The following is a 15,323-nucleotide window of genomic DNA, read 5'->3' as shown; positions in this document are numbered from 1 at the left end:
GGATCGTACATTTCCACTTGCAAAATAGAGATTGTATTGTGTGACTGAAAGGATTATAATTCAATATTTTTCAATGTGGAAGTACAAATGTAATATTTTTATAACAATTATAAATAATTGTAAACTAACAAATAAGTGTTATTGATGAAAAAAAAAGTCTTTTATGTTTTAAAAATGCAAAAGACTTCAGAATTTTTAATGAAATAAAAAAAGTATGACCAAAAAAATAAAAAAATCAGGTAGCTACTGTAGTGGGTTCTGTGACTGAAAGGGTTAAAAGGCGTAATCATATTTCTATAAACGGCTAATTGGGTTTATTTCGAAATTGATTCAGCAGTCAGTATGGAATTTTGATTAATACATATTTCCACGTATTGCCATTGACCATCCCATGAAGCGTTAAACATTGTGCCAAGCAGCGCAGAGAGATCGGATTCCAGTAGGGTAGCCATTGAAGAAAGTTTGTACGGTCAGATTAAAGTTCAGCAATGAAGCTTTAAGTAGCACCAGCAACGAGGTCGAAGGCTCTAGTGTTTCGAATTGACACGTTTATAAGCGATAGCGTGTCTGAAGGCATGTATATAAGTGCTGTTTGTTGTGTCTGTTACAGAAATCGAGTACCAACATGTGGGGCGACTGGATGGGAGTGATGCACGGCGATGAGATTGAGTACGTGTTCGGGCACCCGCTCAACTCAACTTTACGCTACACCGAGCGCGAGCGTGATCTTGCGCTTAGGATGATATTGGCCTACTCTAATTTCGCTATGCATGGGTAAGTCTTAATTTCTTTCCCTTCTTTACTCACTTAAGTATAGTGCGTCGACTCTATTTTTCTCTTTTTTTCCATGACTCTGTTTGACCGCACTCACGATCATTCCCGAGCGAGTCCTCGTGACTTCGATTCCTGCGAAGAATTTCAATTTCGCCTTTTCCAAAACTTCTCAACGACACTAATTCTTAGCTTATTTTTAATAGAATCGTATACGATCTGACCTTCGGGCTGCTTTCAAATTCAATGTTATTCAAGTCATTCTTGTTCCACATTTCTTGAAGGTCAAGCTACCATGACATATTTCACGCGAATACATTAAAAAATATATTGGTGTTGATTTGAACTTGACATTTTACTTCTACTGAGGTCGAAATAATTGTGGTAAGTTTTATTGATGAGTACTTTCAATTGTAAATCAGAACATCGGTATCCGACAAATCCTTATTGTAATTCAATATCTCAACATCTGCAGAGTAAGTAAAATACGTTCGGAATATTGAATTGAGGGTGAATGCGTCAAAATGGATTTAGCTAAAGGCATGACATACGAAAAAAATGAATGATAATTCTATGAAGTCATTATAGACAGTCGAAAAACAAGCTTGGGGAGGTGCAAGATCAGTCGGAAGAACCATAAAAGGGAACTAAATTGAAGTTAGTGAGACGTAGAATAAAGTAGCTGTTATTTTCTCCTACGTGGTCACCCCTCGGTAACTTTCGCTCCTCTTTGTTCTCTCATGTCTCTCGCGCACTCTTTTCACCGGCAAGCTCCTGCACGCCAGTTTTTTCCCGAGCCTAATCTTATCGCTCCCCGTTGTAATCCGTAAGGTCGTTACAGCCAAAACGGAGGCTTTGCGGTCTGCAAAGAAGGTTCATTATGAGCAAACGCGCTTTTACGCCCAGCACCCCCCTTCTATTTGCGAGCTGGCGGAGGATAAAGCAAGCTAGACGGGAAGAGAAGGGGAGACAGAGATCTGCTAACAGAGGAGTGGGGAAATTCGACCAATACGTGACCCGCAGCTTTCAACAAGTTAGCCTAAGCTTGAAGAAGCCGCGGGGACTCGACGCGTGGAATATCGAATGCGAGCAGACAGCTTTATCTGCTAGCTCGCTTTTTTTCCTTACCTTTGCCACAGGGCAACGGTGCAAATAACTTTTATTAAGCTTTTTTTACTTTCTAAAGTAGCTGTAATTAACGTGTGTACATGCGTTATTTTCATGAGAATTGCAACCTGCATAATAGCTCACTATATTCATAATTGGTGCCATAGGAAGTAGTAGTACTTCTGTTTGGTCAAACAAAGGTAGAATGAAATGCAAATATACCACTGGATAAGCGGAAAAAAAAAGAAAATTGTTTTAAAAATACATATCATAACTCTGCTTTTTTTATCATTGCGAACGATATGTCAAAAATGAAAAGCAAGCAGAAACTAGCTAAAACGCAAGATTAATGAGTATTTTCAATAGTTTCTCTTCACACCACTGCTAAGTGAAAATAACTAAAAACAGGCGGTCCGATGCACGTATATATTGCAGGCGAAAAAGAAAGTTTTCCAACTTGAGTGAGCGAGTTTCAGCGTAAAGTTTTTCATTCTTTTGCTTCGCCGCACATGTACGAGGGCATATATGTATCAAAACCACTGACATTCTCTTCTTTATTTCTGTAACTTATTCATATGAGAAATCTAGTTTCTTTTCTTCGTTGAACACGTAAATTTTTTATTCGTCTCACAATGGTTGTGAACATACTTTTTAAACTTATTTTTATATTTTTTTATGCAAGCGTCGATAAACATAGTAATAATAACAATGATAAATATTTAAGAATAAAATTCTATGAACATTACGCCACGGAAAAGTAATTTACGGCGTACAAAATAATTTAAGAAAAGTACATACGTATTCTAAAACTAAGTTTTGATTAAGAAAAATTGAGTCATCACGTTAATAAATATTCATTCTTAAGCGCCTTTGCTAAACATTACATAAATAAATAATGGCGTACATAATAATGTAAAAAATACGTATGTATTTTAAAACTAAGTTTTGATTGAGAAGAATTGAGTTATCAAGTTAATAAATATTCATTCTTAAGCGCTTTTGCTAAACATTACCGTCACAGATCTGAGAATCGTATGTTTCCCACAGTAAATCATTAATCACTTTAAACTGAATGCACTGAATGAATAACCGCTTCGGGGAATGGTAATCAAGTAATGGTTTTTTTAAGCACGAACGAACGTGAAAAAAGCGAAACGACAGTTAAGCCAGCAATAGCAGGATAAAAAATTTAATCACAAGGAAATAAGCGTGAAGCTGTAGAGGAGGAGAGCAGAGAGGGGATCAAAATACAGGCGCGAAAAAGTCAACAACGGATTAATCTGCACGCGCGATCATCGTGCACAAATACATTTACCCGATATTAAACGTCGCACGCTTGCTTAGTCGAGTAGGAAGTCGAACGACCGAGTGGGCAATTAACGACACGTATAAATGAGCCAGCCAGTAAGAATGAAAAAAATAAATGCAAAGTCAAAAGTCGAAAGAAATCAACGAGATCAAAGTACGCGCGACAGCGGCTCGTGAGTAATTAGTGAGCAAGCGTGAAACTTGCGAAATATCTTTGTAGATGATTGTAACATCTCTCTCAGACAACATCACAGTTCATTTGACCTACATGCTCTCTGGGATGGCTGGCGGGTCTCATCGCCCCTCACCCGTCCCTCTCCGTTTCTCTCAGCGTTGACAATCTGATGATGCCTGTAAGATTTCAGCCTGCCGTTTACGCGCAATTTGTAATTTATAACGAGATCTATACCAAAGTAAATTCGTAAACTTCGTCTTTGGAGTGTTCCAAATAAGGCGAAAAAAAGAGAGATTTTAGACTTCTATTATTCTATTTTCACGCGACGATAACGTAACTATTATGACATTAATTTCAACGTCTAGTGACACTAAATATTAATCACACATTCAGCTTTTCATTTCAATTAAATCTATTCAAAAAAACAATAACTCGAAAATCAGTACATCGAATTAAATAAATCAACAATATTTAAACAAAAGGTAGCATTTTAGTTCGCTATATCTGATTCAACGAGCTTCTGTATAGACCAAGGTGTATACAGAATCGTAACATGAGCAAGACGGTCCGATGAGCGCATTGAGATGCAATAGCGGATGTAAGGTATGCATAGTTGTCTAAGTAGGCATCAAGAAATTCCGATCGATGAACAATTTCGCACCCAAAACTGCCTATTTGTGAATATCCCAGGCAGGCAAGCACGAAAGCGAAACGGACGGTTAAGGAGATCGAAGCCTCTCCACCTCTACCTCACTGCACGCAGATGCACCCCACGGAATTTACAATGAGATCCATTCTCTTTATTGCTTTCAATGGGGCAAATGTGAGTAAATTTATCGGAAAGCGGTTTTCTCGCCTCTTTCTCTCTTTCTCTTGTATGTATTTTCCTTAGCAAATCGAGTGATTCAATCGTTTATCACACCCTTTCTTCGATCAATCTTGTGTAAACCATTTACCGAGAAATACAAATGAGTTTCGATTGTTTATCCATTAATAATTTTTATAAAAAATTCCGTACGCAAATATATGAACGTGATTTGTATCTAGTTATTCTACAGTAACACAGACTATATGTAAATACTTAATCATCAATTTGATCTTCCTATAAGTTACAAAATAGCCTGTTTGCGATAAAGTATACAATTTTCATAAATTTCACGGTAACACAACTCAGGATCAATTCATGTTTGGTCAGAAGTATATAAAAACTTACAACATATTTGCTTTTCAAAATTATGCGTGTAACGTTTAAAGTCATTGTTCGAGTGAACATGACGCTCGCTACATTAAAGCTTGACTTGCGCATACCACGTAATACTCTCGACTAGTCAACAATCAAACAATGCAAGTTGGAAGATAACTTTGAAACAATGCATTCGCGAGTTGGTTCTCGAGGCACTTAACACCGCAGCTTAGACGCGCATGGAGAAGATAGGTTTATCTCTCGAGGTAGCAGATAACTCAGCAGCACTGCCAAAGCCCTAGAAGTAGGTATAGTTAGCGCCACGGGAATTCGTAACCTTCTACCAATGGCAATGCTGCACCACGTTCGCAGTTAATGGAGCGACTCTTTGCACAGCTTTTGCCATGCTAATCATCTGATCAAAGTCGCTGCGCATACTATACCGGTTGAATGTTCCCATGTCTTTTATCGGAACGCGGGTGAAAAATTATGATAAACGACATTTTCCTCTTGGATAAAGGAATGACTTTTTTAAGTACTCAACTTGAAGGAATTAACATTTCATCTTTCCAGCTATTTTATTACGGTAGATTTTTATCCTTTTTTTTCGCAATCAAAATCAATTACCTAGAGTAGCAAACTAATTACGATATAAGAAGATTAAAATTAATAACTAATGGCATTATAACAAAGCCTCGACATAATGCGTTTTAATTAAGTCTCCCCCTCAGGCAATTCCGCGAGATGATTGTGCTTTTAGTTTTGCTCATTAATTCTCATTGGCTCGTAACTTTTTTTCTGAATATCGTAATAACATTGTTTTAGAGACAGCAATGTAAGATCGAGTCTTGAAAAAAGCTGTAAGTTTTCGGCAGTAAGGCGCACTGCAAATAACAACTGTAAGGGCGGAATATATAACGCGCGGGGATGAGTGCACTCGCTCTTCATCACTGGCCCTGCAATCGATGACAATATCAAGATAATTCCCGCATCGCGTGAGCTGGTTATCCAGCGGAAGTATAATACACAGGCGCACACATTGTTCGTTGTTCACTCGCGCGTCAGCGGCAGCAGCGCCCGGTAAATAATGCATACGCGCTACTTGCACCAACGACCTTCATCCCGCTATTCTCTGCTCCTCCTTTTCTTCTCTTCGCACGGAAATTTTCTTGATTTCAGCGTGGCCCGAGGCAAGGCAATTACACGCGCGCGACGCCGCGCAGAGAGGCGAAGAATAAATCTTTATCGAAGGCTAGTGAAACACTGCTTGGAAAAGTGCTTTTTTTTTTGTTAGGTACGTACAAAGTTTCGCTACCTGCAATCAAGCTTCGCCACCATCGCCTAAAGCTCTCGTTATTTGTACGGATTTGCCTTTAAAAGCTACGATTGTTTTTCATAATTGTGGAATGATTTGTTAAATTTGCGCAGCTGCCGAGAACTTCGTTATTTGCTCGCAAAGAAGAAATATAACCGCGAATCGATTTTTTAATTCTGCGCTTAAGAGAATTTGAAATGTTTTTTAGTATTTGCAGTCGTCTTTATTTTTCTTTTTTCAGAAACAAATATTTGCACGATATTCATTGCTATTCTGCTGGAAATCCCATTACATTATTTTAAACTATTATGAATATTATGAAACAATAAATATATAAGTAAATCCTAAAATAAAATGCACTTTTTAGATCTCGGATGAGTTGTTCTCTTTTTGATTAAATTATAAACTAATTAAAAATACGATTAATGATTTTTCATGAAATTCCAACTAATGGATAATAAAATTCTAATTTTTATTTATTTATGATCTTAATAAGAACAGAATTTTCCGGAAGCTATTAAATTGAAAAAGAAATTTCTCGATTCTGAAACTCTGGAAAAAGTATATTTTATTTTGTTATTAGTAATGTAGATACCTATATGTATACGTATGCAATTATACAAATGTAGGTGAGAAAGCAGTGTGCTATAAGTATTTCTTTCTTTCGAACTATCCTACTAAGGCGATATTAGTCAAAGTTATATCAAGCTGCTGTTGAAATGTGTAAAGTACATTCATATATTCATGTAGTCTGGCCATAATGCATCTATACTACTTCATAGTTGACTTACTATGACGGACTGAATCAGAGTAACACTTTGCTGTTTTACTTGTAATGTTCTCTATACTCATGAATAATCCATGAGGTTATTACGAATAAAACATTCTTAACGTTCTCTCATAAAAACAAATCTGGATTATCCAGATGGCGAGAAAAATAAACTACAAAAGAAAGAAAAGTGGATCACCTTGAGTAAGACAACTTTCCTTTGAAGTGCTCTAACGTGCTTTGTTGAATGAAATTTTCCTTCCCAACAACAGCATTTATCAAACGAAGCGTGAAGCTTGTCATAACGAAAAATCATCTTTCAACCGTAAAGACGACGAATTTCAGAGCGAAAGGAGCATAAAGCTCGAGGCACAGGTTATATAACGCGAGGAAATTCTTTCGTTTTGCCCCAGCTAAACTGCTCTCGCTCTAGTAGTCTCAGCTCTGCGCGCACACCTGACACTCTTTTTTTTTCCTTCTACTTCTTGTACTTTCTCTCTCTTTTCACTTTTCTCATTATGTTCGGGCGTCTGGCAGTGTTCACATCTTTTTCCATTGCGCTACAGAAAGCTAGCTGAACTGCAGTAGCGGCTCCTTCTGCGAAAAGTCTCCCAAGAGAAAGATGCCTCCAAGCATTTACTTCTCTCTTTCTGCCTTTGTGCTGCGCTCTCTTTCATCGAGATGTCCCTTTACTTGTACTGCCTGCTAGAATCAAAGAAAGTCAGTCGACCATGAAAGTTCTAAAGTGTTACATATCAATTTTATTTAATTATCTATAAAAAGCTTCCAACTATTGTTCGTAATTTGTTTACTTTCGAGGGCACTTATGTTTAGTCAATAGATTTAATTTTGTTATCGAGAACTAGTAACTTATACTCAAACAACTTTTTCAATCATTAGACATAACGTAAAAAGAATCAGACACTTTACATCTGCGTTTAAATATATGAAATCAGTGATTACAAAAGTACCTTTCACCAATGTCTTCTATACCAATTTCGTACCTTTAGAAGCTTTTATCACTGCGCAGAAGAAAATGAAAAATGGAAGCCAAGAAAGAGGAGAAAGCTATTCTTGCAATCGCCTTTCCTCTTAGACTTTCAATTTACATTCTTTAAATGAGTTTTATACGTAAAAAGGGAAAAAATCTCCATGTCAAAGGAGCAGAGGGTTGACAAGAAATTGATTCTTGCACCGAATTGAAGATTTCTTTTATCAAAGGCTGACGCTACTGATACGAATAACGAGGGTAATATCCGAGATTAATTATTTTCCAATAAAAATTCAAATTTAAGCAGAACTTTGTAAAAGTGAGATTTTGTAATAAACAATTTCGTTAGTCTTTGATAATTACATATTTGAAGCCACTACGTTGTATTAAACTGATGAGCGAAATGTATTAGAATAACACGTAATTAATCATGCGCATTAACACGTTGTAAAACCAGTTTAATTTTTCATTAATGTAGGGGTCCGTTACAGTTTCGTGTTACAAAGCTATCACTCAAGACAGTTATATGAAGCTGGTGCCACCTGTCGGTTTATCGATAATTTCGTACACATACGAGAGCTTACAAAATTTCCCATTTCCATTACCTTTCAGCGCGTAATAATCTCTGCACTCCATATATTATGGTGATATTCAGGCACGTGAATCGCAATATCGCAGTAGCAGTCGACGTTTAAATGAATTTTCAAGAGAAAATAGCTCATGGGCCAGGTGCGAATTGTTATATATAGTAGTAACTCATTTTTATTTACTTAAGGTTCTAGGGCGAATCTTGAATTTTTTTCTTTTCTACATTTACCTTATTTTTGGAAATCTTTCCATTGAATTTTTAATTGACATCCTGCTGTTAATTTTAGTTGGACAATGATGACAAAATGTTTCAACTTAGGTACAATATCTTATTCAAGAGAAATGATCGTAAATATTTAGAAACATGATCAGATCACATTGGAGAAAAAATATTCTACAGTTCACATGAAATTCTTGTTTTTAGATTTGGCGTAAGCTCCAATTTAACTATGTGTTCATATATTTTTTTTGCCCTTTCATAATTTCATAAAACCCTTTCATAAAATGAAATTACAGACCCTCCATAACTGAATGGACAAATTTACTGAAGTAACCTTTATTGAATTTACCTTCTCGGTAAATTTGGATTTGTTATTTACACCGACAATAGCTTCACAGAATGATTAGATTGTTCAGGTTATTCTATGCAACAAAAAACCACCTGATAGCTGTAATCTAATAAACACGGTGAAATTTCTGAATTACAGACAACCAATGGATGAAAGTGAATGGCCGCCATACACGAGAGACAATCCTAGTTACTTCATCTTTAATGCAGAAAAAACTGAGCTGGGAAAAGGCCCTCGGACAACGGCCTGTGCATTCTGGAACGAATTTATGCCGAGGCTGAAAGGAGTGCCAGGTAAACAGACAAGCAGTCGCACACTGTCATTTTTGCTTTGTTATATCCTCTCGTCGAATCTGAACTCCATTCACATTCCTATACACGTTTCTTCTCTTACTCTGTATATATATACCTCTTTTATTTGAACGCTGTGCTAGTTTCCATTTCTCTCTCTCTCTCTCTCTTCTTTTTGCCTATATTAGTCTGTGTTCTAGTTTTTTTTCCTTAATGCTTTCTTCGCGTAATCGGTGCGAGTCGTTATAGAATTTGCAATCAAGGCTTTTTGCTATCGCGTTTTTGCATTATTGAGTTTGCCAATCTGCGCCAACATTTTCAAGAGCGGTATTTTTTTTCGTTAACTATTTTTTGTAGAATAAGCTCGTTAATATGAAATAAATTTTTAAAAAACATGCATTTTTTTACCGCCATTTTGAATGGTCAAAAGAATTCTATGGAAATATTAATACAACAGATTGGATTAATTAATAATGAAATGCCACAAGCTCGTAACATACTATAAAGTATTTCAAAATGTTCAATATTTCGTTACAACCATACAATTACTTTCACTCAATATTCGACCGCCTTAAGTTATAAAATTTTACAAGCTCCCAGGAGTTATACGAAGTCAGTATTTTAAAACTGCATCATCTACTCCACAAGCCAGTTGATCCCGTGGCGTTAACTCAATATGAGCTAAAGTATATCAGTATGAAGTGTTTGTAAGTCATGAATTTTTGAGAAGTAGCGTCGCATCTCGCGGTCATAAAATCATTGACGAATTTTTGCAGAAGACGTCGCGGCGCGCAATTGCGTCGGGTACTGAGGATTTATTATAAAGTTATTTCAAGTGAACTCAAACTCTTGACCTCGTTTTCATCCGGTCTTGCGCGCGAATCTTAGCGATAAATAATCAAGGTGTATATGTCGGGGTGGGATCCTGAAAGTTCTAGGTCAGAGAAAGACCTCGTGACGTTGACCGTGGACCGCCCGAGCAAAAGCCTCTATCTTTTTCTCTCTCGCGATCTCTCTCTTACAACTTTATTGCCCATAAGAGGATGTCAGCGGAAGCCATTGCGCGCCAGTCAAGGCCAACTTCGCCAAAGTGAAAAGTTAATACTACCAACGAGGGGATGAAGACATGAAAAATTCACAGCAAATATGGCGATGATAGGAAAGTTGTTTATTCGCCGACCACTCTCGCGCAACGTGACAAACTTTCAAGCTCTACAAGAAAATTGCAAGCCATTTTTCTCTCTTTTTAAGAGTTTTAATGGAACATTTTAGATTTATTTCTATGTATACGTAAGTTCCAAATCACAAGAACTGTATACGCGATTTCATATCACATCTTCCTAATCAATGATTTCATAATGTAGAAATGTATTATGTCTCCTTAGTTTATAATTTCCTGTGCATCCGCAGACTAGAATAGGGTACTTGCAATATATTTAATGAATATTTTGTAAGATTAGAAATTTCTAGTCAGCCTGATATTGATTTGACGATATTATTTAGTAGTTTAACAATCGATAACTTATAAAAATATCGTATAGTACGATTATGTATTTACTTTAAATCTCTTCATAGAATATATTATAAAGGAATTAAGAGTAAAATATACAGTTATAACAATAAATCTTAATTTTTTCTTTAATACTCTGATGGATATAAGGTCCAATACTAAACCAATAGTTTTGTTGGATCCTGACCTGGGTTAATTGACGATAGATCTCCAGTCACCCATCTAGTTGGTAGATTGCGGAGACTGCGTGGCGACGCCAGATAAATCGCCCCGAGCGAGAGAGAAAACAAAAGGAATGAGGAGACCAGCGAAACTGGTCAATAGTTCAAGTATCCGGGTTTTTTAACGCGAGTCTTGTTGTGAATGCATCGTTTGATCTGACTGATTTATCGCGTGTTTTGACTAAGAGTTTTTAGCGCTCAATCGATCCGGATAGAAGGACGAAGAGAGAGGAGAAGAATAATGGTTGGACTTTTATTGATAATCCCGAAAATTATGAGCTCGCCGAGTTCATTAGTTACGAGCTATTATTTATTTTTGTAAGAGTACCACTTGTAATTATACTGCTGGATTGGGTAATTTCCTTTGATTCTAGACTTTTCTTGGAAGCCTTTTAGCAACAAACGAGTTGTGAATTACTTCAGTTTCAAAAAAATCATAAATTCTCTTTTAAAAATCTATTTTTTTTAAATATATTTTTATTTTGGAAAGGAATCATTTAGTTTCGGTTGTGAAATATTACAATTTTTATATTAATATCCAAGTTGAATAAACTTCGCAGATCTGCATTCATTATAAGTCTTTTTTAGTCAAAACGTCATTCGTTGAAGTTTCTCTGAAAATTAATGAGGTATCCAAACGAGATGAAAAAACATTTATTCTCTAGATTTGCACTACTTAACTCGGTGTATTTCTTTTTCTACTATTTTCACCTGGAAAACAGACGAAGCTCTCGACTCATTATACGCAGCAATGCGCAGAAATTATATTTATATATTCAAAAAAACTAAGCTAGCAAGAAAAACCACCGTGAAAGAAAAAATACTCAGCGCATATCCCAAACAAGCTTCGCTAAATACACATGGCTGACCTCGAAGAAGTTCTAAGGAACGAAAAATAATCTTAATAGGATGTCGAGATATTTTTCAAGCTTTATCTCATTTGATGTTACCCGTTCGGATTACATTCTTTTATTTCGTCGATGTCACCAACAATGACCGTTGAATAACGTTATTTTTCCCCTGGCAACTGGAAACTCTGAAAGAAAACAATTGTTTCTTATTGCAGATCCGTCACCAGAGGCATGCAGCGGTGCAGTAGCGTCGAGCGTATCAGCAGGTGCATGGGCGTTGCGCTCGGGAGGCTGGCTGACGGCAACGTTACTGCTAGCGTCTCTGGCGCAACTACTGTCCGGCTTGTTCGCCAGTTTCTAAACGACCGAAGAGATGCAAAGAGATGGAAAACCCAACGTTAAAGTGCAAAGAAGGCGTGTGGAGAAGACGGCGGCTCATCGCGCTGGCTCGCGATTCATGGACTGCGCTGCGGCCGTACATAGGATATACAGGGAATAGCCAAGTTGGGTGTGTCCGTCTTGCTGCTGCCGTTATATATTCTCTTCTCCTTACCCCCGACTGAGTGAGCCTTTCTTAACTCCCTTTAAGTTTCACCGAGCCAAATAACAATAACTTTTAGCGCTGAGAAATTTATCATGGATTTCTCTCTCATTTTTCCAATAAATAAATAAAATAATAAACAAAAACAGAACAATAGAGTGTGCCGTTGCGAGCTGCACACTATAAAATACGAAACTACAAGTAATGGTGATTCTACAATATTAGATCGCTATGCGTCTGGGATAATGTAGGATTTAACACATTCATTGTCAGGTCAAATGTTGAAAATACTAAAAATAATTAATATGTTCCGAAGTGGAGATTTATGTAACGAGAATTACTCGCATCTAACAATAAGTTCCGAAGCCATTTGATCGAATATTGCCTAGTAGTTTATTGTGGTGGAAAATTTTGATTGATACGGAGATGTCGAATGTGTGCTTGATGAATTATTACTGCCTGCTATGTATCATCGTGCACTCGTTAATTATTGTTGAATAATAATTGCTCATTGAACTTGACATTCTGGTCGGTACGAAACTGCATTTGAACTTTCTAAAAATATTATTGGTACATCCGAATGTCCTGCAATACACACGAGACATCCGAGGGTATCGTTCAAAATGCGTAAAATTATCGAAATTAATTACTCTTATTTAGCTGAACGTTTAAATGAAATACGGTGGTACTGAGCTTCCAAGAGCGAATCGAAGCAAACGTCAAGAAATCGAAAAATTGAACAAAACTTAAAGGGAGCGACGTAAGATATTGCTCTTTTCTTGTTTCTCTTTCAATTCTAGCCTTTCTCTCTCTCTCTCTCTCTCTCTCTCTCTCTCTCTCTCTCTCTCTCTCTCTCTCTCTCTCTCTCTCTCTCTCTCTCTCTCTCTCTCTCTCTCTCTCTCTCTCTCTCTCTCTCTCTCTCTCTCTCTTTTTCTGCCACTTGCATTTCACATACTACGACGTCAGTTTAACGAGCAAAGCTTGTCCTTTTCGTTGAAGGGGGTAAACGTATATATGTAGGTAACAAAACGTCGTTACGCTTTTCTCGCCGATATATAGACAAAAAAGAAAAGAGGGAAGGTATAGAATGGAAGGTAGTAACGAGTGCCTGCAAAACTTCCCTTTTTTTGTCTGTTTTTCTCTCTCTGCGTTGTTTTTGTTTCTCACTCAGCGAGCTTACGCTGGAAAGTATATATACAAAGAAATAACGGCAGCAGATGGACAGAGCTAGTGCCGATGAATATTAGGCGCGAACTCGTCAAACGACGTACACTAAGACGACACACACACAAACACACCCACACACACTTCTACATTCCACACACGAATACGTGCACGTGAACAAAAAATTTACACCGATCGAAGCCTAAATGTATAATCAGTCGCACAAGGCGATCCAATATATAATGTTATATAAATCTGGCTCGATATGAGCTCGAATAAATAAAAAAAATATGTGAGAGAGTGAATTACTACGGAAAGGGATGAAGTCGAAGAGAGCGCGCTCGCGTGGTCCGATCGTGTCCCGGCACGCGATAGACGCGCTAATAAATTCACTTTTCGAGTGGCACGAATCTTCCATTTGGTACATATCACCCTTAAATTTAACGAACAAATATATATAATTATGATGATTATAAGTATACATGAAGTGCAAAGTAGGAAAAAAAAAAATCCAATGTGAACGATCAAATAAGAATGTTTATGTAAGAGATATCGCATAAAATTGAAACAATGGACAATGCTTTTAGGAACGTAATAACGTGCTAATATCGTCAAAGATAAAACTTATTGAATTGCTTAACAACACACACTAAAATCAGTGAGTATAGCAATTTAAAAAAACAAATTAGATTTGGCATATATACCGATGTTTTACCGATGAATTCACATTTTCATAATATATATAAATCTTATTTGGCAGACATCCGCAGAGATGTCTACTTGAGAGGCTATGATTTTTTGTACATTATAAGAGGAGATATTTTGTTAAAAAAGAAATTGATATGTAGATATGTGAAGTGTTAATTATAAGTAAGCGATTGTTTCCTTTTGTCTATATTTTTACGATAAAAGATAAAAAGAAATCGGAAAAAATGCTATGAAAAAAAGAGTTTAGATAATACGTAGCACTAAAAATAGATGTCCAAACTGTGTTAAAATAAAAATGATAAAGAAAAAAAAATAAATAAAAGCCAGGAGCACGTACGTCCGACGAGCTGCGATCTGTGAATGCTATTTATATGTACATGAAAAATGTGGATCGCGCAAAGCGCAATCGTACGATGAATTGTACACAATATACATATATCATTATACATTATACACGTATGGATTATAAATATATATAAGAAGAAACTTATCTAAAGAAAGAAAAAAATATAAATGAAAATTAGGTATATAAATATATAGTTGGACGGGAGAACTGAGGCTCCTTTGGGCGATTTATACCGAGTTTCGCTTACAATTATGCGCAAACTCAAGCACAAGATTTGTATGAATCAGCATAAGAAAACAAGAGAGGTTCATGCCGCAGGATGTCTTGGCTCCTTCGTTTTACGTGTTACACAAGAAAATCCTTACGGTAACACATAAATACATGTCAAAATACAATATAAATAAACATATATAATATAGGTATGTTTTATTGTGCGGTGGTATATATACGTATTTGGTATTTTGATTAAACTGCACGAGCGGAAATTATTTTTTACGAAACGTTATTAGTGGTTTAGACATTTTAAACTCTTCAAATAAACAAAAATGAAAAGCAAAAAACGTGAGTTATTGATAAAATTTCGTAAGGGACAAGAGAAAAAAAATCGAACACGTGCGCGGAGAGTTGCAAGATATAAAATAAAGATGGAGAAGAAAGAAATAACACGACGGTCGTATGCTTGAATATACATGAAGGTTTGGCTTGGCATATTTTGATGATTTGCTAACGAACTATATTGGCAATTGAATGCAAATACGATAGCTCGTACTGTTTCTGAAATTATTGTTATTTTTATTGTCAAAATAATCTCGATGCTACGTTTTAGCACGATAGATCGTTCGACGTACCTTTGAATCGTTTAATATAACTCGATAGATTTTTTTCTCAAGCGAAGCTATGCTTTTTTATATAAAGC

At 36.4% G+C, this 15,323-nt stretch overlaps 1 protein-coding gene across 1 annotated transcript in view; it reads left to right on the top strand.

Annotated features, from left to right (window-relative positions):
• Window positions 1-13,098, top strand: part of LOC131671820 (acetylcholinesterase-like) — a 112,687-nt gene extending 99,589 nt beyond the window's left edge. Inside the window, exons 4-6 of the mRNA XM_058948563.1 lie at window positions 611-774; window positions 8,915-9,069; window positions 11,864-13,098. Of these exons, the coding sequence (XP_058804546.1) occupies window positions 611-774; window positions 8,915-9,069; window positions 11,864-12,009 (465 nt within the window). The 3' untranslated portion in view covers window positions 12,010-13,098. The remainder of the gene's footprint in view (window positions 1-610; window positions 775-8,914; window positions 9,070-11,863) is intronic.
• Window positions 13,099-15,323: the final 2,225 nt, after the last annotated feature.

The sequence above is a fragment of the Phymastichus coffea genome, unplaced genomic scaffold (genome assembly GCF_024137745.1).
Source record: "Phymastichus coffea isolate CEN01 unplaced genomic scaffold, Cenicafe_Pcof_1.1 PCOF00136, whole genome shotgun sequence".
In the NCBI taxonomy this organism is placed as follows: domain Eukaryota; kingdom Metazoa; phylum Arthropoda; class Insecta; order Hymenoptera; family Eulophidae; genus Phymastichus; species Phymastichus coffea.
The sequence above is the reverse complement of the archived record's forward strand: the minus strand, read 5'-3'. Positions and strand labels throughout refer to the sequence as shown.